General features: G+C 42.0%; 1 protein-coding gene across 1 annotated transcript in view; it reads left to right on the plus strand.

Annotated features, from left to right (window-relative positions):
* Positions 1 to 3,397: 3,397 nt before the first annotated feature.
* Positions 3,398 to 24,555, plus strand: part of Ube4A (Ubiquitination factor E4A) — a 200,247-nt gene continuing 179,089 nt past the window's right edge. The window contains exons 1-3 of the mRNA XM_080280834.1: positions 3,398 to 3,464; positions 17,580 to 17,725; positions 20,793 to 21,105. Of these exons, the coding sequence (XP_080136960.1) occupies positions 17,583 to 17,725; positions 20,793 to 21,105 (456 nt within the window). The 5' untranslated portion in view covers positions 3,398 to 3,464; positions 17,580 to 17,582. The remainder of the gene's footprint in view (positions 3,465 to 17,579; positions 17,726 to 20,792; positions 21,106 to 24,555) is intronic.

Genomic DNA, 24,555 nt, shown 5'->3' on the forward strand with positions numbered 1-24,555 from the left:
TCTTATTATAATATTTTCCATCCCCGCCTCTTTGCTTATTTTCTAGGTCACTTTAAGTATCTCATTTATTACACTTTCTGATGTAAACTTGACTCGCATTGGTCTTGTTTCCCCTTTCTTATAAGGCCCTATCCTCCTTACTTCCTCAATTTCTTTTACCCACTTGTCTCCTTCAGGGTCAATCTTGCCTAATATTCCTCTCACCAGGTTCGTGTCTCTCTCGAGTCTTACGAACCTAACTTTTCTTCCTCTTCCCTGTTTCCAAATACTACCACACATCTGTTCCTTTCTACAGTTTCTCTCACTATTTTCTCTTTTTTCTTCAGTATTTTCACCACATTTTCTTCCATTTTTTTCTTGTTCCTTTCCCTTTCTTCCTGGATGATCTCTCTTAAGCTGACCACTTCTTTCTGTTCTTCTTCTACGTGTGCCCACTTTGCCTTATGTTCTTCTACTACACTACTCACCTTCTCCGTTTTATTAGTACTCTCTTCTAGTTTCCTCCTCAATTCGACATTTTCACGCTTCAAATTTCTAATCTCTTCATTCGCTATTTCATTGGACTGGATCAGACTCTGTATGGTAGTATCCGTATTTTCAGACATATCCTTCATCACTAGATTCTCTACTTTCTTTTCAAGTTCACTAATCCTCATAATTAATGTTTTAACCTGGTCCATGACATTGGTATTTGGATCAAATCCTTGAAATTTGAGTCCCTCACTGTTTACATTTTCGGCCATGTTTGATGTTGGTTAACGTACCAAAACAGCTGTTACCGAAAAAAAACTACAAACATTCATGTATACTATAGATAATAAATCTTTACATTTTTGGTAGTCTATTACCTTTCATTATTTTAAATTTAAAACAAGACCTTAGGAGACAGGACAGACAAAATTCCTGAAACTACTTAAGGTTAGCAGCGATGGCTGGGACGTCTGCTCTCTCCGGTGTGTGTGTGTGTGTGTGTGTGTGTGTGTGTGTGTGTGTGAATGAGATAAGAAAGTGAGTGAGTGTGAGTGGTGAGTGAGTGAGAGTGGTGAGTGAGTGAGTGAGTCAGTGAGAGAATGAGTGAGTGAGAGTGGTGAGTGATCAGGTGAGTGCATGAAAGTGGTTAGTGAGTGAGTGAGAATGGTGAGTGAGTGAGACAGTGAGTGAGAAAAGAGAGTGAGTGAGAGCAGTGAGTGAGAGTGAGTGAGTGAGAGTGGTGAGTGAGTAAGTGAGTGAGTGGTGAGTGAATAAGTGAGAGTGAATGAGTGAGTGAATGAGTGAGTGAATGAGTGGTGAATGAGTGAGTGAATGAGTGGTGAATGAGTGAGTGAGCATGGTGAGTGAGAGTGGTGCGTGAGACTAGGTGGGAGGGGTTGTAGGGCTGTTCGGCTTTATCTCTTTCCCTGTCCCCCCACCCCGACTCATCTCCCTTCCCATCCCCCACCATCCCTGCTTGGCACATTGCTAGCTGCCTGCCTGGCTGTCACTCTCAGTTGCTCCCTGATGCCTCTCTGCACCACAAACACCACATGTCCCACTGACCTACTCTTGCATGTGATGTTTGATGTGCCACTTTTTAGCAGTAATATTGTTTATGAGCATAATAACATTACCCATGGTGTTTCTGTATCAGTCTCTATTAAGTAAATTAAGGTATACGAGAGTTTGGGTTTGGGGCTGGAATATATCCCTGGCTTTTCTTCAGTATCTTATGGGAAAAATTGCTTCAACATCCGACGTACTCGCAGACCGAACACTCTTACTGGTACACATCCCTGTCGGATATTGGGGTACAGGTGTACATGTGTGCATATTCATGAGTGAGGGAAACTTTTCAGCAAAAAACAGTAATTTACCACCCTGAAAATAGTCAGAAATATACAGAAGATGAACTGAAGGAATATGAAGTTTATTGGTACAGTTCTACTACTATCTATCTATTGCCAGACACCATAATCCCGTAAAGGGTAGCCATTTGAGTTATTTGTCTTACGGGGAGGGGCACTAACCCTCCACCAACCCACTTGTCGACACGTAGGGAGCACGTATGGTTTGGTTATATGGTTACCACCCAGCGTTGTAAATGGTTTCTTGGCTTACGAGAAACCATTTGGCTTGTCACTCAACGTAAAGCCACCTGTAAAGGAAAGAAAAGCAATAAGAAGTGACGGGAAAGATGGGAGAAATAGGAAGACAGGAGGGCAGGCAGACAACTGCTTCAAGTAAAGTGTATCATTACCCGTGTTAATATTGCATTTGACAAAAGTATAGCAATATTCAGCATTAATATCCTGTCACTTCTTATTGCTTTTCTTTCCTTTACAGGTGTCTTTACATTGCGTGACAAGCCTAATGGTTTCCTGTAAGCCATGAAACCATTTACAACACTGGGTGGTAACCATATAACCAAACCATACGTGCTCCCTACGTCTCAACAAGTGGGTTGGTGGAGGGTTAGTGTCCCTCCTCGTAAAACAACTAACTCAAAGTCAAATGGCCACCCCATACGGGATTATGGCGTCTGGTAGAAGACAGATAGATAGAATATCCTGAGAATCCAGCAGCACAGCCTTATGAGTTACCGGTAAATGGTAAATCTTTTCACTGATAAATATCCCAGTATGGGAAGAAATCAAGACCACTTCACCGCCAAGATTTAACAATGAGCCACTTCATCGCTCAGTTACTTCAGCACCAAAGCTACTTCATACCAAGACTACTTCTACGCCAAAACCGCTTAGAAAGTACATCTTCCCCGTTTCTGTTCCACTGCAAGGCATATCTGGCGCAAAGAATCCATTATTCACTTCAGTTCTGGCTATGCATCAGAGTATACTATTAAGCAGTGCATAACCGTTTGACCAAATCTGGACTTTGCTTGTATATTCAATCCAAAAAACTGAATTTAAATATCGATGTCAAGTTTTCATTGCTTCTACAGCTGGCAGTGCTGCTGGGGTATTTTCTGCCAGACACGGTAAACAAACGAAAAAAGTTGAGAAACGTTGCCTCAGATGGACAGTGGAAAATACGGCTTTCAAACCGGCAAGACCGTTGCTTCAGTATCAGTGGAAAATGGGGCTTTAAATACTGCGAGCCACCTTCCGTCACAGATACTCCCCCTCTTTTTATAGAGGGGAGGGGGGTTTCATTTCTTAAAGTCACAATCCTGAGAAGCAGACGATACCGCCACATTTGCCATACGTGATTGACAGTAAACAACAACGAAACTTTCCATACTTCAACAAATTGGAGTCCTTAAGGAGTAACAGTATTACGTAAGTTAATTATTTTAATAAATGCCAAATGATCTTGACTGACCAATTCATTAGCCTGCGACAAAAAAAAAATAGTGTTATGAATTTATGACATTGCCTGAGTATGGTCTGGTAACAGTGGCCACGTCACAACAAACATGATGTCATTCTGACCAGTAGGTCTATTTTCTTCATCTACAGGCTTTTTATCAAGTAAGTTGTCTTAATGAAGTAAAAGATAAAAATAATGGATAGGGAGGTGTTTTAGCATATTAGTGCCGGATTTTGATTGACTTTTTAAAAAGATTTTGTAGTTAAAAATTTCAGTAGTTGGAGTAAGCGAGACATACACGACATGGATATTCTATTTTTTCTTTTAGCCTAGTGGACTGCGCCAGGTCAGTTACCAATGAAGGTAATCTGAGGTGTGCTGTTGTGCAGGGCCGCTCGTCTGTTGATTGGTTGAATGAAATGTGCATATCTGTTTGCAAATTGCAATTGGGCAGTTACATTATTTTTTTTAATGGCAGCCTTCCCCTGTCCCCTCAGAAGGCCTGCATTAGATGAACATACAGTTTCCTTTAAGCAGCAGAAGCCCCTTGCCAAATCTGTTATTCTTCTTCCTAACAGTATATCAAGTTTTTATTTTTGGAGAGGTAAATAAGTGTTTTATGTTGAACATCTTTCTCTTTTTTTTTTTTTTGCCAAGTTTTGTTTTCTGTATCAACTGTTTTTCAAGTGTAATGGTGGACAGTTGCCCCAGCATACTGGTACCTCCTGGTTGCCTTTTAGTTTCTAACCATATGTTTTAATGTAACCGAACCTAACCCTGCATTTTAATCTGACCAGCTTTAGAAATTTAGCCAAACTTAACCAAGATTCAAGTATGTTTTATTAAGTGCAATCACAAATGTCGTTGAGGCATAAGGAACATGATGAGAGAGCAAGAGGGGAAAAATTCAGCATAAAACAATTCTTCACCACCATGAAAATGCAGTAGTCAGAAAAATACCGAAAACAAAACTGGAGTAATAGGAATTGAATTTAAGACATACATGCACCCTATGTTATAGTGCCAGGTATTCTACGTGTCAGTTGTTTTGTCTATCTATCCATCTATTGCCAGACGCCTCAATCCTGTTTGGGGTGGCCACAAACAAATCGCCTCCAAGTCGCCCTGTCCCCCGCCATTTCACTCCCCTGCTCCCAACCATCAATTTTCCAAAATTAATCATTTCTGAGTTATGACCAATGCCCTTCCTTTGTGTTTTCGTTTTTGAAGGCTCCAATTTGCTTGCATGCATCAGCGCTGATCACCTAGTGGCTGCTTTCCATGCTGCTCGATCTCTGGCAGTTTCCTTATTTAGTCCCTCAGTGATCTCGTCCCAGGTCTTTTTCAACCTACCTCTCACTACCTTACCCCCAACATTAACACTTCTTACTTTCTGCACCTAGTTATCATCCCCCATCCTCTCCACATGCCCAGACCATCTCAATCTACCTCTCCTCATCACAACACCAGTACACTCCAGTCCCATCCTACCATATCTCTCAACTCTTCCATTGTAAACCTAGACCCCCCAAGCCTTGCACTCATGGACGCACTGCACATCCACCTAATCATTGCCATTTTTGTATGTTTGAGCCTGCGAATGTCCTCTTCCTTTACTGCCCAGGTCTCACTACCATGCAACATTACACTCCTAACACATGCCACATGCAAAGATCCCATAACATGGAGGGAGAGCCCTCTCAATGTCAGGAGAGGCTGCAGCTCCCCGAACTTTTTCCAACCACTCCTCTTTCTAGCCACAGAGCTAGCTCCTGCTCCATCTCCAAAGCATACTATGTCTCCCAAATAACTAAGAAAACTCTTCCACACACTCAAGAGACTCACCAGCAAGTTCAGTCCTTTCACTCCTGGCAGTATCCACATGCTCTCCGGACACACTCCACACATGAAATCAGCATTATCTCAGAGTCTACCTCAAATACCACTACCGTACATCTCTTACGCACCCACTTATCACAAACACTGCGCAAGATGGAATTACTTCCCATGCCCTTGTGACAAATTGCACATGGCCACTCTCCCTCTTTGATAGTACTGCTCCCAGCTCTAGGTACTATCACTTTTGTTTAATCTGCATTTATTCTTAAGCCCTTGTGCCCCATACCATCTCTCCATTTCCTAAATCTTTCCTCTGCCTCCCATTCATTTTCTGCAGCCAGCATCAAATCATCATCACGGATCCACCTGGTGAACAAGCCTACATCTTTTCTATCCTTAATGACCTAGAGCAGCTTGTACAGCACCCTACCCGTATCCCTGACCGCCTTGGAGAGAGCTCCAACATACTTGACCTCTTCCTCACAACTAATCCTTCTGCTTACTCTGTTAATCTTTTCTCTCCGTTGGGCTCCTCCGATCACAACCTTATTACCTTAACCTGTCCTATCGCTCCAGTACGGCCTGCGGACCCTCCAGGGAAACGTCGTCTCTGGCATTTTGGAGCTGCGGACTGGGAGGCCCTCAGGCAGTACTTCTTTGATTTTCCCTGGAATGATTATTGCTTCCATGGCCGTGAGCCATCTGAGTGTGCCTTGCGCATTACGGAGGTTATTCTCTCGGGCATGGAAGCATACATTCCTTTCTCATATCCTTTGACTAACGCAAGAAAGCCTTGGTTTAATCACGCTTGTTCTAATGCTGTCCGCAACAAGGAGAAGGCCTACAAAAGGTACCGGAGCCAACCCACCCCTGAATCACATAATCTTTACATTTCTGCCCGGAATCGTGCTAAGTCTGTTCTTCGCTCTACTAAAAATAATTTCATCCATACTAAATGCTCTCAACTCTCCAACTCGAATTCTTCCCGCTCCTTCTGGCACCTTGCCAAAAATCTTTCTAACAACTTTACCTCATCATCCTTCCCTCCTCTTTTCTACTCTGATGGTTCTGTAGCTATTTCTTCTACTGATAAAGCAGATCTCTTCGCACAGACTTTCTCCTCCAATTCCACCTTAGACGATTCCGGTGCTGTTCCTCCATCACTTCCCCCTCTGACTTCCTCATGGCTGACATTAAAATTTCTTCAGTTGATGTATTTTCTGCCATTACTGGCCTCAGTACTAACAAGGCATATGGGCCTGATGGGGTCCCTCCTGTTGTTCTCAAAAACTGTGCTTCTGTGCTTACACCCTGCCTAGGCAAACTATTTCGCCTTTGTCTGTCAACTTGTACCTTTCCTTCTTGCTGGAAGTTTGCTCTCATTCAGCCAGTCCCAAAGAAGGGTGACCACTCCCAACCCTCCAACTATCGTCCAATTGCTTTAACGTCCTGTATTTCAAAAGTTTTCGAGTCAATTCTTAATAAAAAATTTTAAGGCATCTTTCCTATCACAACCTTCTTTCCGATCGTCAGTATGGGTTCCGTCAGGGACGCTCCACTGGCGATCTTCTCACCTACCTTTCAGACTCCTGGTCATCCTCCTTTCGGGACTTTGGCGAAAGCTTTGCCATTGCACTTGACATCTCAAAGGCTTTCGATCGAGTCTGGCATAAATCTTTAATTTCCAAACTGCCCTCCTACGGTTTCTATCCTTCTATCTGTACCTTCATCGCTAGCTTCCTTTCTGGTCGTTCTATAGCTGCTGTCGTAGGCGGCCATCGTTCTTCTCCTAGATCTATCAACAGTGGTGTTCCTCAGGGCTCTGTCCTATCACCAACTCTCTTCCTTTTATTCATCAATGATCTTCTAAGCTGTACATCTAACCCTATCCACTCATATGCTGATGACTCCACCCTTCACCTTTCCATTCGGTTCCCGCAACGCCCATCTCAACAGTTACTTCAAGAAACAAGGGATGAGGCTATGGCACACCTAATGTCTGACTTGGCTCATATCTCTGACTGGGGTAAAAATAATATGGTTGTCTTTAATGCTTCTAAGACTCAGTTCTTACACCTATCAACCCGACAAAATCTTCCACAGGTATACCCACTAATGTTTAATAATATTCAGATTAATCCTGCATCATCCTTGAACATGCTTGGGGTTTCATTTACTCGGGACTTATCTTGGAAAGATCATATTACATCTCTTGTAAACTCTGCTTCCAAGAGATTGGGTGTGCTAAGCCGACTCCGCTCTTTCTTTACCCCTGCACAATTGTTGACTCTATACAGGGGTTTTATCCGCCCCTGTGTGGAGTACAACTCTCATGTGTGGGGAGGCTCCCCACATACAGCTCTTCTCAATAGGGTGGAGTCAAAGGCTTTTCGTCTCATTAACTCTCCTCCTCTTACTGACTCCCTTCAACCTCTGTCTTTTCGCCGCACTGTTGCATCTTTATCTCTTTTCTATCGCTACTTTAATGGTCACTGCTCCTCTGAACTGTCTGCTTGCATTCCTCCACCTCTACGACGGGCGCGTAGCACCCGTCTGGCAGCAAACTCTCATCCCTTTTCTGTCCAACTCTCTAATGCAAGAGTTAACCGTTACTCCCAGTCTTTCATTCATGCAACAGGTCAGCTCTGGAACTGTCTCCCTCCATCTGTATTTCCTCCTGCCTATGATCTCCAGTCTTTCAAACGCAGTGTGTCCAGGCATCTCAAAATGATCGGATTTTGAATTTGGCTCTCTATTGTATTTTGTTTTTCTCTTGGAGGGAACTGTTACTGCGGGCTCATGGCCTTTGGTTCCTTCTTCCTCGCATAAAAAAAAAAAAAAAAAAAATACAACATCTTTCGTGGGAGTTTATTTCTGAAGGTACGTGAGAGGGCTTCAAGTACTGTACCATGATGAACAACAAGGGGCTCAAGACTGACCCCCTGATGCACACCAACATTATCAGAAAACTCATCACTCAAATCTCCATTCACCCTTACCTGGGTGTGAGCACCCACATACATCGCCATAACGACTCTAACCAGCCACTCCTCGATCCCAAGCTTTCTCATTGCCCACCTCACCACCTCGCTAGGGACTCTGTCAAAGGCCTTCTCCAAATTAACAAAAACAAAGTGCAATTCCCTTTTCTTTCCTATATCGTATATTTTTCCTGAAGATGTCGAACAATGAATGTGGCATCAGTGGTCCCGTTGCCTGGCATAAAGCCAAACTGCATCTAGTCTATATTCACTTTTTCTCTAATCATACTTTTTAGGACTCTCTCCATTACTTTCATTATCTGGTCTAAAAGCTGCCTGGGTAATAACAGGGGATGAGTGAGGAATGGTGGTCAGGTGAGGGAAGATGCTGATTTTCACTTTTCTGGGTAAACATACATTTTGCATTAAGCAACAGAAGCCCAATACCATTTCAGTTTCCCTTCTTCCTGATAGTTATGTATATTTTTCTGGTTATTTTTAGGATGGTAAATGATTTTTTTTTTTTTTTTCTTTTTTTTGGGGGGGAGTTGAGTAGGTTAGGTTACTTTATGTGTGATATATCTCACAGATTCCTTTACGTTAATAGTATATGTTGTATCTGCTAAATATTTGTTACTACATCTTTATTTGCTGATGGAGTGTGTGGCAAGACCCACCACCTCGTTTTGCTGTACATTGTATGCACAAATTTATAACCTCTGACTATGTATAGCTGTGTTTTGCTGAAGGAAGTGTGTAGCAATATCCTATCTATCTATCTATCTATTGCCAGACACCTCAATCCCGTTTGGGGTGGCCACAAACAAATCGCCTCCAAGTTGCCCTGTACCCCGCCATTTCACTGCCCTGCTCCCAACTCACACCCCCCTCTCTCATATACCTCTCCACCCCTTCCCTCCATCTCATCCTCAGCTCCCCCTCCCTCTTCCCCCCTCCACCTCACTCACATACACTCTCTTCGTCAGTCTTTCACCCTCCATTCTCTCCACATGGCCAAACCACCTCAGTGTGTTCCTCATAACGCTTCCTTTAACATCCACATCCACACCACAACGCTCCTTTATATCCTCATTCGTCAGCCTGTCTCTCCATGTGACTCCACAGGCTCCTCTTAAATAACTCATTTCCACTGCTCTCACTCTTGACGTGTCCTTCCAACAACGTCCAAGTTTCGCTTCTGTACGTTAGAGTTGGTATCACAATACTGTCATGTAGTAACTTTTTCACTTCCATGCTGACTTCCCTGTTTCTTATCACTGCTTTCAAAGAACCAGCAACCTTTCTTCCCTGCTGTATCCTTTCAAGCACTTCACCCTCCAAACCTCCATCCTTACTTATCACACTACCCAAGTACTTAAACGTACTCACATTTTCCAATTCCTCACCATCCAACCTCGCTGTACATTCACTAACTTCACCCCTCTCAAAGACCATCACTTTACTTTTCCCAACATTCACCTTTAGATTCCGTTTCTTACACACTCTCCCAAACTCATCCACCAAGCCTTGCAGCTCCCCTTCATCTTCACTCAACAACACAGTATCATCAGCAAACAACAGTACAGGGAGTTTCCAAACACTATCCTCTCTCACCAGGGCCACTCCAACATCCACTACCCTACCTTGTACCTCTTTTATTACCCCATCCATGTACAGATTGAACAACCATGGAGACATGACACATCCCTGTTTCAACCCAACTTTCAAAGAGAAAAATTCACTTAGTTCATCATCCACACGCACTGCAGCCTTCGCACCATCGTACATACTCTTCTCAGCATTCAACAACTTCCCATCTACTCCATATATTCTTAACACTTTCCACAATCCTTGTCTGTCCACCCTGTCATATGCTTTCTCCAAATCCATGAAAGCCGCATACAACTTCTTTCCCTTCTCTAGAAACTTTTCCACTAAAGATCTAAGAATGAATATCTGATCTACACAACCTCTTCCCTTCCTAAAGCCTCCCTGTTCTTCTCCAACTAATTTCTCTGTTCTTTCTCGAACTCTGTCAATAAGTATCCTGCCATACACTTTTCCTATTATACTAAGAAGACAAATGCCCCTATAATTACCACACACTTCTTTTTCCCCTTTTCCTTTGTACAAGGGAATAATTATACCTGACTTCCAATCCTCCGGGACTCTACCTTCCTCCCAGGCCAATCTGCATATCTTCCACATCCATTCTACTACTATCTCTTCCCCATGCTTCAGCATTTCACCACACACTCCATCAATTCCTGGGGCTTTCCCCGATTTAACTTTCTTCATTGCCTCCACAACTTCTATCCTACTGATTTCTTCCTGTCTTCTCACCTCCCTCCTTCTCCCAGCCATTCCCCAGCCACTTATACTCGCATTCTTTTCATCCTCTATGTTCAACAATTCCTGAAAGTGCTCTCTCCATCTGCTCACTTTTTCTCCCTTCTCCACTAGTAATCTACTATTTTTATCTTTCACTCCCCTGCTAATGTCACTTCCACCCTGTCTTACTCTTTTCGCCTCTTTCCAGAACATTTTCTTACAGTCCCTCCACTTTACACTCAAATTCCTTCCAAATTCCTCATCCACTCTCTTCTTACTCTCTCTTACTAATGTTTTCACCTCTCTCTTTCTTTCTACATATAACTCTCTCTTCCGCCTCTCAACTTCTTCCACGCCCCTATTTCTCATCCATTCATTGTATGCTTTTCTTTTTTGTGCCACAGCCTTTCTTACCTCTTCATTCCACCACGCTGTTCCTTGCACCCCCCTCCGTCTTCTCTTCCTTCCACGCACCACATCACATGCTGCACATATTTCTTCTGTAAATATCCTACACACACCTTCCACGTCTCCCATCTGCTCCAATTCATATTTGCCCAATCATTCCTCCACTTCTCTCTTATACTCTGCCTTTTTCTCATCCTCTTGTAACCTTTCCACTCTCCTTGCAACTACTTCTTCCTCTCGTCTTTCCCTTCTTCTGTTCCTCCATCTTACTTGAATCCTAATTCTGGCCACCACCAAGTAGTGGTCAGAAAGTCCAATATCCACCACCTCTTTTTGCTGTACAGTATATGTACTCTGCATACCTTTACAACAATAAACATTTCAATTGGTCAGCCTTTCCCAGTTGTTTTTAGCCATGTCTATTCTGTTGTATCTTCTCTGTTTCTCAAGTGTGATGGGAAAGTCTTAATCCAGCATACACAAAGTCTCCCAAAATTTATTTTTGGCAACCTGGTTGCCTTTTAGTATCTCTTCCTAATTTACATTTTAACCTAAACTAACCCAAGTAAACTTAACCTAACCTAACCTAGCAATTTAACCTAATCTAACCTAACTTAGCCAATATACGAGTAAATATAAATATGTCCTTTAATACACCCATGAAATTGTTTATTTCATTCGTTAACTAGAGGGGCTCTCAGTGGAGCACATCTTGCTGACAAAGAAATGTAATTTCGAAACCACTCTTCATAGTGGGTTAAGTTTTCTCATCATTGATTAGATCATTAGGGTTTCACAAAGAGTGTTTTCTGGATCCAGAATTTGTAAAATGTTCTGGATCAGTCTCAAAAGTTAATCAATTGTTCCTTGGGACATGGGCTATCTACACATCAGATTTGGTCCAAATATCCTTCTTAGTTTTTGAGTATTCCTGTTTTACAGACAAACAGACTGACAAACATCAGTCCAAAAGTTAATTGATTGTTCCTTGGGAGATGGGCTATTTACCTGCAAAATTTGGTCCAAATCTCTCTTTTAGTTTTTGAATAATCCTGATAACAGACAACAGACTAACAAACAAACAGCTGAAAAACATAGAGGCTCCAGTATGCATGCATATGTTGGCCATGGCCGCCTAATGGCGGCTCTCCATGCTGCTCGATCATTGACAGCTTCCCCATTCAGTCCCATATCCCTGAGGTCACACTCTATGACTTCGTCCCAGTTCTTTTTCAGCCTGCCTATCGGACTCCTACCCCCAACATTCAGACTTCTCACTTTCCACACCCAGTTGTCATCCTCCATCCTCTCCACATGCCTAGACCATCTCAATCTACTTCTCATCACAACACCCATACACTCCAGACCCATCCTTCCTCTCAGTTCCTTAGTCGTAAACCTAGCCCCCTCAGGCCTCGCATTCAAGGATGCACTACACATCACCTAATCATTGTAATTTCTATACATTTTATCGTATGAATATCCTCTTTCATTACTGGCCAGATCACACTACCATACAGCATTACACTCCTAACACATGCCACATACAGTCAACCCTCGATTCAACGGACTAATGGCTTGAAAAAGTCCGCTGCTTGAAAGTGAAGGGAAAAATAGCCTGAAACTCAAAAAATAGCAAAAGAAATATGATGGTATTGACGATGAGGTGCAGCGACATCATCGCGGACTAGTTTACCTCACAATATCCTGTCTTCTATGGACCCATTATATTACAACTTGCATCATGGTGTACTGTGCAGTACAGTACTGTGTTACAGTAATTTTTTTTTGTTCAACTACAGTATCATTTATTTTTGTACCAATAAAGAGAAATACTGTATGTAGTTAGAAATGAAAAAAGATGTTCTGTATTATGACTTGCTTCATGGTGTACTGTGCAGTACAGTACTGTGTTACAGTAATTTTTTATGTTCAACTACAGTATCATTTATTTTTGTACCTGTAAAGAGAAATACTGTATGTAGTCAGATGTGAAAAAAGATATACCTGTAATGACAAGCTTTCAAATGACAGACAAATGACTGGTGTCCGGAGCGATTCTCTGCCAGCATATATTGTCCGTTGCATCCGAAATCCGTTGAGTCAGGGTCCGTAGAATCGAGGGTCGACCGTACAAAGATCCCTTAGCACGGAGAGAGAGCCTTCTCAATGCCAGGAGAAGCAACAGCTCCCTGAACTTCTTCCAACCACTCCTCACTCCAGTCCCACCTCCACCACATGACATGTCTCCCAAGTAACAAAACTCTTCCACACACTCTAGAAACTAACCAGCAAGATCAGTCTTTTCATGCCTGACGATCTCCAAATGTTCTTCCTAGCACATTGCGCACATGAAATCGGCATTATCTCATAGTCTGTCTCTAATATTACAACATCTCTTATGCTCCCACTTATCATAAATACTGCATAAGGTGAAATTACTGTACTTCCCACACCCTTGTGGCAAACTGCACGTTACCACTCTCCCTCTTTGACAGTACTGCCACCAGTCTGAGGTACCATTACTTTTGTTTTATCTGCATTTGTTCTCAAACGCATGTGCCCCGTGCCATCTCTCCACTTTCTTCTGCTTCCCTTTCATTCTCTGCAGTCAACGTGAAGTCATCAGCATACATCATCTCCCATGAGAGTTGATTTCTGAAGTCACATGAGAGGGCATCGAGCACCATGATAAACAGTAAGGGGCTGAAGACTAACCCCTGATGCATGGTAACAATCATGGAAAACTCATCACTCAAATCTCCATTCACTCTCACCTGGGTGTGAGCACCCACATACATATCATGAATTTGGCTCTCTGTTTTCTTGTTTTTGTTTTTTATTCTTGGAAAGAAGAGACTCTGACTGGCCTTTGGTTCCTTCTTCATTGCATTAAAAAGAAACACACACACACACACACACACACACACACACACACACACACACACACACACACATATATAGTACATTCCATGTATATCACAATTAGGTATATTAGGTAAATACTTAAATATTTGGAACGACTTAGACAAAGAGGTGGTGCATGAGAAAAACATTCATATGTGTAAAGGTAGACTTGATAAATGTGGATATGGAGACAGGACAACACGAGCATTGCTCAATTCCTGTATACTACAGATAGGTAAATACAAATAGGTAAATACACACACACACACACACACACACACACACACACACACACACACACACACACACATCAGTCCCAAGTTTTCTCATTGCCCACGTCACTACCTCTGTAGGGACTCTGTCAAAGACCTTCTCCTAATCAACTTTCTCTCCTATAGATTTATCTTTCCTATAGATTTTTCCAGAACCTGTTGGACAATGAATATGGCATCAGTGGTCCAGATAATAATAATACAAGAAAACAGGATCAGCCAAGAAGCTAAGTCAACAGTAAAACCTTTTATGCCCATAAAATTGGTAAAAAAGGAAAACAAATGCAACAGAAAAAGTAGCTAAATGAATTTGGGTAGGTTTGAGTACGTCTTCCATTATGCCTGAAAACATCAAACATTGGTGAGACATGAGGAACATAATGATAACAGTGGGGGGAAACGTAAACTAAATATAATGGTTTACCACCCTGAAAATAGACCAATACAGAAAACAAGCTGGAGGAATAGGAGTTGAGATGGGAAGGTCTTAGTGCTGCTTAAAGTAAAATGTACATTTACACATTTTACAGTAGAAATAAAGCAAAAGAAAAAAGAAAGAAAGAAATACCACAAAAACATTATGGTTCATAAGGTTTGTAATGGATTCAGATCTTACTTACGTTTCTACTGGAACCTAACTGAGGTGCTTCACCCCTCAGACCCTTAGAAAACCTACTAAGGGTGAGCATTGCCCCTTCCAGCTCCCCCACCTTGCCAGGCTTTATGATTCACTTTGCACAACTTCAGAGCCTTCATTGGGAATGCAGTTGCAAACTGTAATACAATGTTTCCCAGTGCTGTGTTATTCATAGACAAATAGTGGAGAAAAAAGAGAGAAATGGTTCCCTTTGTCACGTGGCAATATACGTGTACTGTACTGTATTCTGTTTTGTTACAATACTCTGTGACAGTACATAAACAAAACAAAAAAATTCAGCATAATAAAAAAAAAAAAAAAGTGCTCTGTACAGTAAATGAAATAATAATTACTATTCACTGTACCAATGAAATAATAGTTGCAACATTATATATAGCTAATGAATAAAACAACAGGGAAGAAAGGTTGCTGGTTCTTTGAAAGCAGTGATAAGGAACATGGAAGTGAGCATGGAAGTAAAAAGTCACTGCATGACAGTATTGTGATACCAACTCTAACATATGGAAGTGAAACTTGGACCTTGTTGAAAGGACACAAGTCAAGAGTGAGAGCAGTGGAAATGAGATATTTGAGAGGAGCATGTGAAGTTACATGAAGAGACAGACTGACATATAAGGAAGTGAAGGAACGCTGTGGTGTAGATGTGACAGAAAGTATTAGAGAAATACATTTAGGTAGTTTGACCATATGGAGAGGATGGGGAGTGATAGACTAACGAGGAGACTGTGCGCAAGTGTGTTGGAGGGGAGGAGAGCGAGGGGAAGCCTGAGGCTGAGATGGAGGGATGGAATGAAGAGGTATATGAGAGTGGGATGTGTGCGCTGGGAGTGGGGCAGTGAAGTGGCATTGGACAGGTCGACATGGAGGTGATTTGTTTGTGGCCACCCCTTACAGGATTGAGGTGTCTGGCAATAGGTAGAATAAATAAAACAATCACTGCATCTTTCCTTTCAGGATAAATTATGAATAAACAAATAATATCCAGAAATAGACAGTCTTGCATAAAATTATCAGACTCTTCATCAGCATATTCCCAGTATCGTTGAATTTGCCTTTTAAGCAAAAACTACATTGTTTATAGATCTGACCTGTTAGAGGTTCGTACCAGTCTGCCTCTAGACATACTAGTTTCACTCCTATCTTCTTTTATCATACTTTCTAGTCTGTTTGCTGATTCTCTGGGTTCAGCCAGCCTCTTACTGACTTGAGGAATCAAAGCAACCCCTTTTCCAGTTGACAGTTCTGTTCTCTAATCATAGGAATGATAAACATGTGCTTTGTTTCCAGGGTATGGACTTTCATTGGTCTTAGCAGCTGCTGTCTGCCCCTTCTGTAAATGTGTCCACATTGGTCGTTCGGCAAGTATGACGTGGGTGCAACAATGACCCTTTCTGCCAACTCTGCTTAAATTGTCATTGATTGTAACTAAACTTTACCACCTTCCTTTAGTTCAGGTAGTAGTCTGATGCCTTTATTAATATAGTGCTTCTGTAAACATTGTGAATTATGAAGTAAGTTACCAACAATCAATGGGTCATGTGTCTGTGGGCGGAACATGCCTCGGAGGCAGGAAGTGTGGTTCATGTTCTCCTAGCGATGAATAACTGATGTGCCCTTGCACTTTCCATAATAGGGGTATCTCTGTAGTCCAGCATATTAAGACAAGGGTCTTTGCCTTCCTTGGCAGCCTTGTTCATTAATCTCTTCACTGTCTGTATACTATTTTCAGTCATACCATTACTCTGTAGATGATGTGGGGAAGTTGATACATGGGTTATTCCCTAGGACCCACAAAATTCCTTAGCCCTTTTCACCTAGTTAATGGCATGGTGAGTCAAATTGGAGGATAAATTTGACAAGTAACCAGGGAGATTTTATTCCTACCTTAAAACCAAGGCTCATCAGATTTCATTGCATCCATGACTTCCTATTCAAATTGTAGGGATGGCTTGCTTCTTTCATGTGAAAACTGTATGTAATCATTTTAGCTAACTTTACTGTCCATTGCATCTCATACAACACACAAAGCACATCTGCTCTCCTACTCATTGTTCCAGCAACCTCTCCCCCTGCTCTCATCATATTTCCCACATACAAGCTAGCTAACTTAAGCCTGTTGAGTGAATTAGGTCCATTTAACTTGCATTTTTTCATTGTGTGTGTGTGTGTAATTCACGGGGTCGGTCAGGATTACTTGATGGTCGTGATCGTCAGCTTTTTACCCTTCCGGAAGGGAGCTGAGAGCTCATATAGTCCGATCTAAGGGCAAGGCTGTGACCTTCACACACACACACACCCATCCCCTTGCTCAAGGGAGACAGTAACCACCCACTTCATCAGTGAAACTTTCCACAACCTGAGCGAGCCGCGAACTCCCGTCCACCAGTTGGCAAGCGAGAACATTACCACTGCACCAGCGAGCGGTGTGTGTGTGTGTGTGTGTGTGTGTGTGTGTGTGTGTGTGTGTGCACATACATGGCACATACATGCATGCAGGTATGTGTGTGTGTGTTACAATAATGTAATATCTTATTTTAATGAGAGCAGTGACAAAGCATTGCCACCACCCACACCACTTTGAACCGCATCATTAAGTGCTTGATTTGAGTGAATAGGAGAGATGTTGACAACCTCGGGGGACTGCCTTTAAAATTGAGCTAATAAAGTAGCACAACCTCTCCTTAGTTTTGTGAATCTAGGATGATTCCTCTCATTTCCATTTAAAATCCCTAGATGGAGTTGTAAGTGGCTTGATGTCTCCTCCTCAGGGTATCTTCAGAGAAGGAGTGCAAAGTAAAAGATATAAATAAATAAAAGTTTAACAATTGCTAATGAATGCTTAAATCAGAATACATGTATTTGTATTTTCTAATGCCGCAGGCCATGTCGGAGAAGTTACAAGGCAACCCATTTGCAGCTCTTTTCTCCTCACTGAAAGATGCTGAACAGTACAGCAGACAGCAACAACTGGAGCAACAGCAACAAATTCTTATCACTCCACCATCAGTCACTCAACAGGATAACAGGTAAAATTGTTACTCATTCATATTTTAGAATTATGATTATCCAGATGCTAAAAATAATAATCTACAAATGCTCTTCATTTATCTATTACCAGTACCTTGTTAACTTGCTAATGAATTACAATCAGGAGAGGGATGTTCTCATTTACTGCAGTCCTGAACAGAACAATGCAGAATTTTTACCTCATCTGTCATTCAAGTACAGTACTGTATAATAACTTTACCATTCTTTCTATGTACAAATGATCAACCATCATCATTATCATTATTATTCGGTTAGTACTATTAGTAGTAGTGTTTAAAGTCAGGTATATGTAAGCCACCCCGTGATATGCAGCAGTGCATACTCCACCTTCAAATTTCTCTTAATTTTTTTTTGAAAATTACTAATGATTGATCTTAAGCTGATTTAATTCAGTGTTGTAAGCTTTTTGTGTTCATAACCCATCAGGTGTGTGCCATAAACATGTATGTCATTCATTTATTTCACTGGAAACATATTTTTCCAAGCCAATTAGACATGTCTAGACCTGTCCAAACTGGTCCTGTGGCTGTGATGGTGAGACAGTTTGACCAGTTGAGATATGTGAAGAGGAGTTCCATTGCATAGGTAGGACTGGGTTAGGTTGGTCTGAACTTCTCCCAGCATACAGAGCTGTGCTGTAGCACTGAATGACAAAGATAGCCTGGAGTTTCCCTTGACTAGTAATAAACAGTTGATACTACATAGGTGGATGTAATTAAAAGATAAATATGGTTATTTTAAACAGAATAGAATTTTGCACAGTTGACAACCAGCATTAATGTGAAAAGATAATAATTATACAGTAACATACAGTAGATACTAAGTATAATCAATCCTCCCTTTGACATAAATTAAAAAGAAGTAACTCATTTATGCATGAATTAGAGAAATAATAAGCATTATGTATGGAGAGAAGTGCGCAGTTTGTGAAGTTCAGTGAATTATAAGGTAAAAACCTAACCCACAAATACCTGCATTTCTCAGTAGTACCTTAATTCCTCAAGGACAGATACTGTAACTTTTGCTTCAGGTAATAACCTACAAGTACATGCATTTCCCAGTAGTACCTTGATTCCTCAAGGACACATACAGTAACTTTTGCTTAAGGTAATATTATTTCTGTTTTCAAAAAATGCTGCATGTTCATTCCACTTGATGGCATGATAATAACCCCACTATATTGGTAATGATAGTGAACAAAGGACTGAGTTAAACAGTAATTGATTTTATATAAGATGGAAGTTGTTACTGATTTAATTTTTATTAGTTAAACTCTGGGCTTAGACATAATAGCCTGGTCCCTGAGGTCCAACAGTCCTCCATTATGCCATACATATCCATGTCACCACTTCAGTGCTAACACCCGCCATCTATATTGAATATATGGTAGGGCTGCCGCATACAGAACTGGTGTATTGGCATTAGTGAGGGTGTTTTTATGATACCTCAGCACATCTTGTGGTACAGTATATCAGCAAAGTCTGCTGATGGCATTAGAATCAAACTGTTCCCTACCCCAGGACTCAGATCCCTGCCCATTGGAACAGCAGACCACCTCACTACTGACTCAGCCACTGTCTTCCCACAGTTTGTCCGCTTGAGCAGACCTGTCAGCCACAGGTTGATGGGTGGGGTTGTCCCACATGTTCCCTATATATACCTGTATATATACCTAGCTAGGCTTATATCAGGACATCATCCAGCCTTCCTCAGTTACCTACTTAGATTTGAGTTAGGTGAAATCATTGATGACACATGCCCTACTTGAAGAACAGCTCCACACAGTATAACACACATAATGGAGCACTGCACTGCACATGCCACACTGAGAAATTAACACATCAACAATATAGGGAACATGTGGGACAACCCCACTCGTCAACCTTTGGCTGACAGGTCTGCTCAGCCAGACAAACTGTGGGAAGACAGTGGCTGAGTCAGTAGTGAGGTGATCTGTTGTCCCAGTGGGCAGGGATCTGAGTCCTGGGGTAGGGAACAGTTTAAGGATTCAAATGCCATCAGCAGACTTTACTGATATACTGTACGACAAGATGTGCTGAGGTGTTATAAAAACACCCTCGCTAATGCCAATACACCAGTTCTGTATGAGGCAGCCCTAGCATATATTCAAAAAGACCTGGGACGAGGCCATAGAGTGTGACCTCAGGGATAAGGGACTAAATAGGGAAGCTGCCAGAGATTGAGCAGCATGTAGAGCCGCCATGAGGTGACCAAGGCCGATGCATGCAAGCATGTTGGAGCCTTCAAAAATGAAATGAAACGAAACGAACTACCTTATATATGTCCATTTTCTCCATATGACCTTACCATCTTAGCAGCCTCCTTTCAGTCTTGCTACCAATAGACTTCCCTACTCTGCAGTTTTTGTGAATCACAACAGTTTCTTATCCTGTGTACTCTGTGCCTTCCACACACGTTTTCCAATAAACACTTTTCCACTGCTCATACTCTTGGCTTTCATTAAAACAGATTTACTGATCTTCCAAAAGACCCACCAGCATGTCATTACTCCTGGTAATATCATTTCTCCAGTCCTGAATGAGAGAACCCAAGCATGTATTCATTGTGGATGGTGGATATTAGTGGTGACATAAAAGATATTTGATACATAATGGAAGGAGGACTGTTGTCCAGTGTTGTGAAAAGAAAATGAAGTACAGGGATAATTCAGCTCCACGGTGATTATGACTTCTATTTATTTATTTATGTATTTATGGACAGCTAACCATCATTGCTTTTGAACTGTGAAGAGTATTTTCATGCCATGTGTAAACCCCTTGGAAATTTCTGTGGATTGTAAGGAGCCCATACATCCCAGTTGAGGTCACGGTCATAGTCAGTATGTGAGGAATGCCTTTATATAGACAGATATAGTTGTTTCTCACTCTCATCTTAAATGTCAGGACCAACTGCCTAGCCCTGGGCTCCTACAGTATGCTCCTCATTGGGTAATGTAGGAGTGGATGATGGATGGATGGATGGATATAGTTGTTTCACAGTATCTGATTTTTCTCTCAACTTCAGGCAAAATGTGGAAGCAGAGACTGCCTTCCTGGAGAGCCTGCTACTGTTTACCACACGGTCGAACCACTCCCATGCATACCCCCGGGTTCTCCTGTCTGACCCCTCAGCCCCACTGGCCTCAGATACCCTTCAACTCCTACTCTTTGAACGACTACTACTAGAGGCCCCTGAGTGTTGCATGGTGGGGCGAGATGGGGCGGAGGCGGAGCAGGAATGCCAGGCAGCCAGGAGGGAGGTGATTGTGTATCTGAGTGAAGTCTATGGCAGATGTTTCACTGCCAGGGACAAAAATCTTGCACATGTGGCTAAACAGGTATTTATTTATTTATTTTTGTAATTGTCTTCATCTTAACCCATTTTCCAGCCATTTGATGGGGGTAAGTATGATCTAGAAATTTGAAAGGGAAACACAGAAATTGAAACTGTTAGCCCATTACCTAGTAACAATTTTCCTCTCCTGAATCAAATAATCTGGCAAGAACAAGAATAAAGTTCCATATGGATACCCACAGTATCAAGGTGAATGATATCCAGATTTTTGCTTATCTAAATCACATTTTTTTTTTTTTTTTTGCATAATTTTTAATTATATGACAGAATATTCTTATTTACCCAAATCCCTGGCGTGAACAAAGACCCCTGCATATGAGTTTGCAAACTTAAATTAACTACTGCACTTGATGTGAGATGGTAGATGGAAGTGACCATTATCCACTTACTTGATGTAATGCTGCCTGCTTCTTCCTTCACCTTTATCATTCGTTTCTATGCCTGCCCTTATCGTTTCTTATTTCTCGCAGCTCTTCTGTCACTTTATTGCTGTTCTTTCTTCCTCAGTTGACTCTACACTGAGTGACAAACCTAATGGTTTCCTGTTGTTTAGGAAACCATTTACCATAGATAATCATATACTGTACCTGAATGATGATGTGGAGTCTACTATGGTATTGCTATTAACTGGGTAGAGCAATGCAAATGAAGCATCCATCCAGGAACCAAACCTCTGCACTCATTCCCATGTCCCATTGTGGCTAGGGACTGTCCATTGCAAAGGAACATAGGTTCACTGCATGTAATGGCCCTGCAAGGGAGGTTGCTTGCTTGTGTGTGATGAGTCTGCTCAGCCAGGTAGACTGGGGTTACTCAACACCAGCAACAACTTGATATGAAGAAATGCCCAGCTGACCCACTGACAGTCAAAGCTTGTTTACTGCCAGACCTCAAATCTTAATGTTGCCCTCTACCAACTTGCTATGTGGCTTCATGTGTTTATGCTCGGACTGTGAAGCATGGTGTTATTTCTGCGGTAAATGTTTTATTAGTGTTATGTTATGCATATTGCAGGTACAGTAGAGTTGCAACTCAAGACAATGTGAAGCAGCTCTCTTGCAATACACGGGCATTTCATTTCTTCCATTATTATTTAATAATACAGTACTGTCACTCAATTATTCAGGAGAAATGGAGTGGGTGCTTTGAGGTATCTGATTACCAGGTCATTGCATTTGCTTAAAACCTGTGTGTCGTACTTTTGTTGGTCATTGCTAGGGTTCCTTGACCCAAGCCCACCCATGTGACCCACATTTATACCTGCCTTCCTTGGCTTCACTGTATGTTGACTGTCATTGAGGCATTTTCTCTTGCTGTGCATTTCATTCCAAAACTCTTACCATGTGATGCTTAACCCTTTAACTGCGGGCATTGTTTTGACCCGACTGGCCCCCCCCCCCCCTGCGGGGGTTCCAGCCAAAATGTAAACAAACTTTAAACCCTTATAACTCTGCACAGAATAATTCTAGAACGAAAAATAAGGTACCATTAGAAAGTACTAACCTTCGGCTTTGCAATGATGTAGGTTTCATGATTTCGTTGACTATCACTGGTTGGGCAGTGCCATTAGAAGTGAGTGATCTAAAATCACTATTTTTCGCTCACACACCATTACCAAATGCCAACCTCATTCTGATAATAATACTATAAACATATATGAACACTGCACATACGATAAACACCCACTCTGTGTTCACTGAGACAGGTAAAAGGCACTATAATTGCCCGCACTTCACTGCCACATCAGCGGTGTTGTCACTCACACAGCTGGACAGATATTGATGCGTGTTTGGTCAGGGGTGGGGTGGGGGGCCCGGGGGGTGGGAGGAGGGAGTTGGGGGTCGGCTGGAGTGAAAGAACTTAATAGCTACTCTCCCTTGAAACATTTGGCGCGCGGAAAAAACGCGCGGTATTCAAAATATTCACAAACATTCGAGAATGACACCCGCGGTTTGGTCCAGTTTTTGCAATGTCATTCTAGGATGACACCCGCCGTTAAAGGGTTAATGCATCACCCTTATTGTTATAATCTATTTAGAAGCTCATAGTGTAGCTGACCATTAAATCCCAGGCACCAAATACCATAATTGTATACTGTTGTCTGTACTCAGCTGATAAAAAGTTCACTTCCTACGTCACTTGAAGTCTTCAACATTTCAGCCAAAATACTTGATGGCCCAGCTGCTTTATCAATTTTTATTTTGGTTATTTCATGGTTGACCCACTCTTACTCTGCCCAAACAGCCAGCCCTTTTAATGGTTTGGTCAGCATTTGGTCATCATTGATCCACTCAAACTCCTTGTTCAGCAACCAGTTATAGTTGCTCCTTCATACTTTATTCACTGCAGTGTCATCAAAAGACATCTTATCATGATCATTGTGAATAGGCAACCCTCATTTTATGAATGGGACATAAATTTGAAAAATCTGGTGAATAAAGATTGAGTACAATATATACTGAGAAGATTATGCATCAGGTTAGATGCTTGTGTTGTTAGTAACATGTAGTCCAGTACTGTTCTACCTGCCTTATGACCAGATCATTTGGGACTAAACCAGCAACCGTACAGGTCAGGGCCAATGGGGAGGATGGCTAGACACCCCGCCGGACAAAAAACAAGGTTTGTCAAAAGGTTGATGAGCTATGTAAGCCAACAGCCACTTAGTAGGATGGGTAAAGCTTGTTAGCCTTGATTGGCTGTCCACCTAGGTCCCAAGGAGGAGGAAAACTCAGAATCAAACCTGGATAGTCCTTGTCCTGGATCCCACACCCCTGTCCATATTTAATGGTGGCTCCCATCCTTGTCTTCGGAAGTTAGGGTGGGGTTTGTATACTCTCCATCTATCTATTGCCAGATGCCTTAATCCCTTAAGGGGTGACCACAAACAAATCGCCTCCAAGTCTCCCTGTCCTCTGCCATTTCATTGCCCTGCTCCCACCTCACACCCCCCTCCCTCATATACCTCTTCACTCCATCCCTCCATCTTATCCTTGGCCTCCCCCTCCATCTCCCCCCTTCCACCCCACTCACATATATTCTCCTCGTCAGTCTCTCACCTCCATCATCTCCACATGTCCAAACTACCTTAATGTGTTTCTCCTAATGCTTCCTATCACATCCACATCCACACCACAACTCTCCTTCACCTCCTCATTTGTCAGTCTGTCTCTCCATATGACTCCACATGCTCCTTTCAAATAACTTATTTCCACTGCTCTCACTCTTGACTTCTGTCCCTCCAACAAGGTCCAAGCTTCACTTCCATACATTAGGGTTGGTATCACAATACTGTCAGGTAGTAGCTTTTTCACTTCCATGCTCACTTCCCTGTTTCTTATTACTGCTTTCAAAGAACCAGCAACCTTTCTTCCCATCTGTACCCTTTCAAGCACTTCATCCTCTAAACTTCCGTCATTACTCATCACACTAC

This window comes from Coenobita brevimanus, chromosome 86 (assembly GCF_032717465.1).
Source record: "Coenobita brevimanus isolate Jiangsu-jjx chromosome 86, ASM3271746v2, whole genome shotgun sequence".
NCBI lineage: Eukaryota > Metazoa > Arthropoda > Malacostraca > Decapoda > Coenobitidae > Coenobita > Coenobita brevimanus.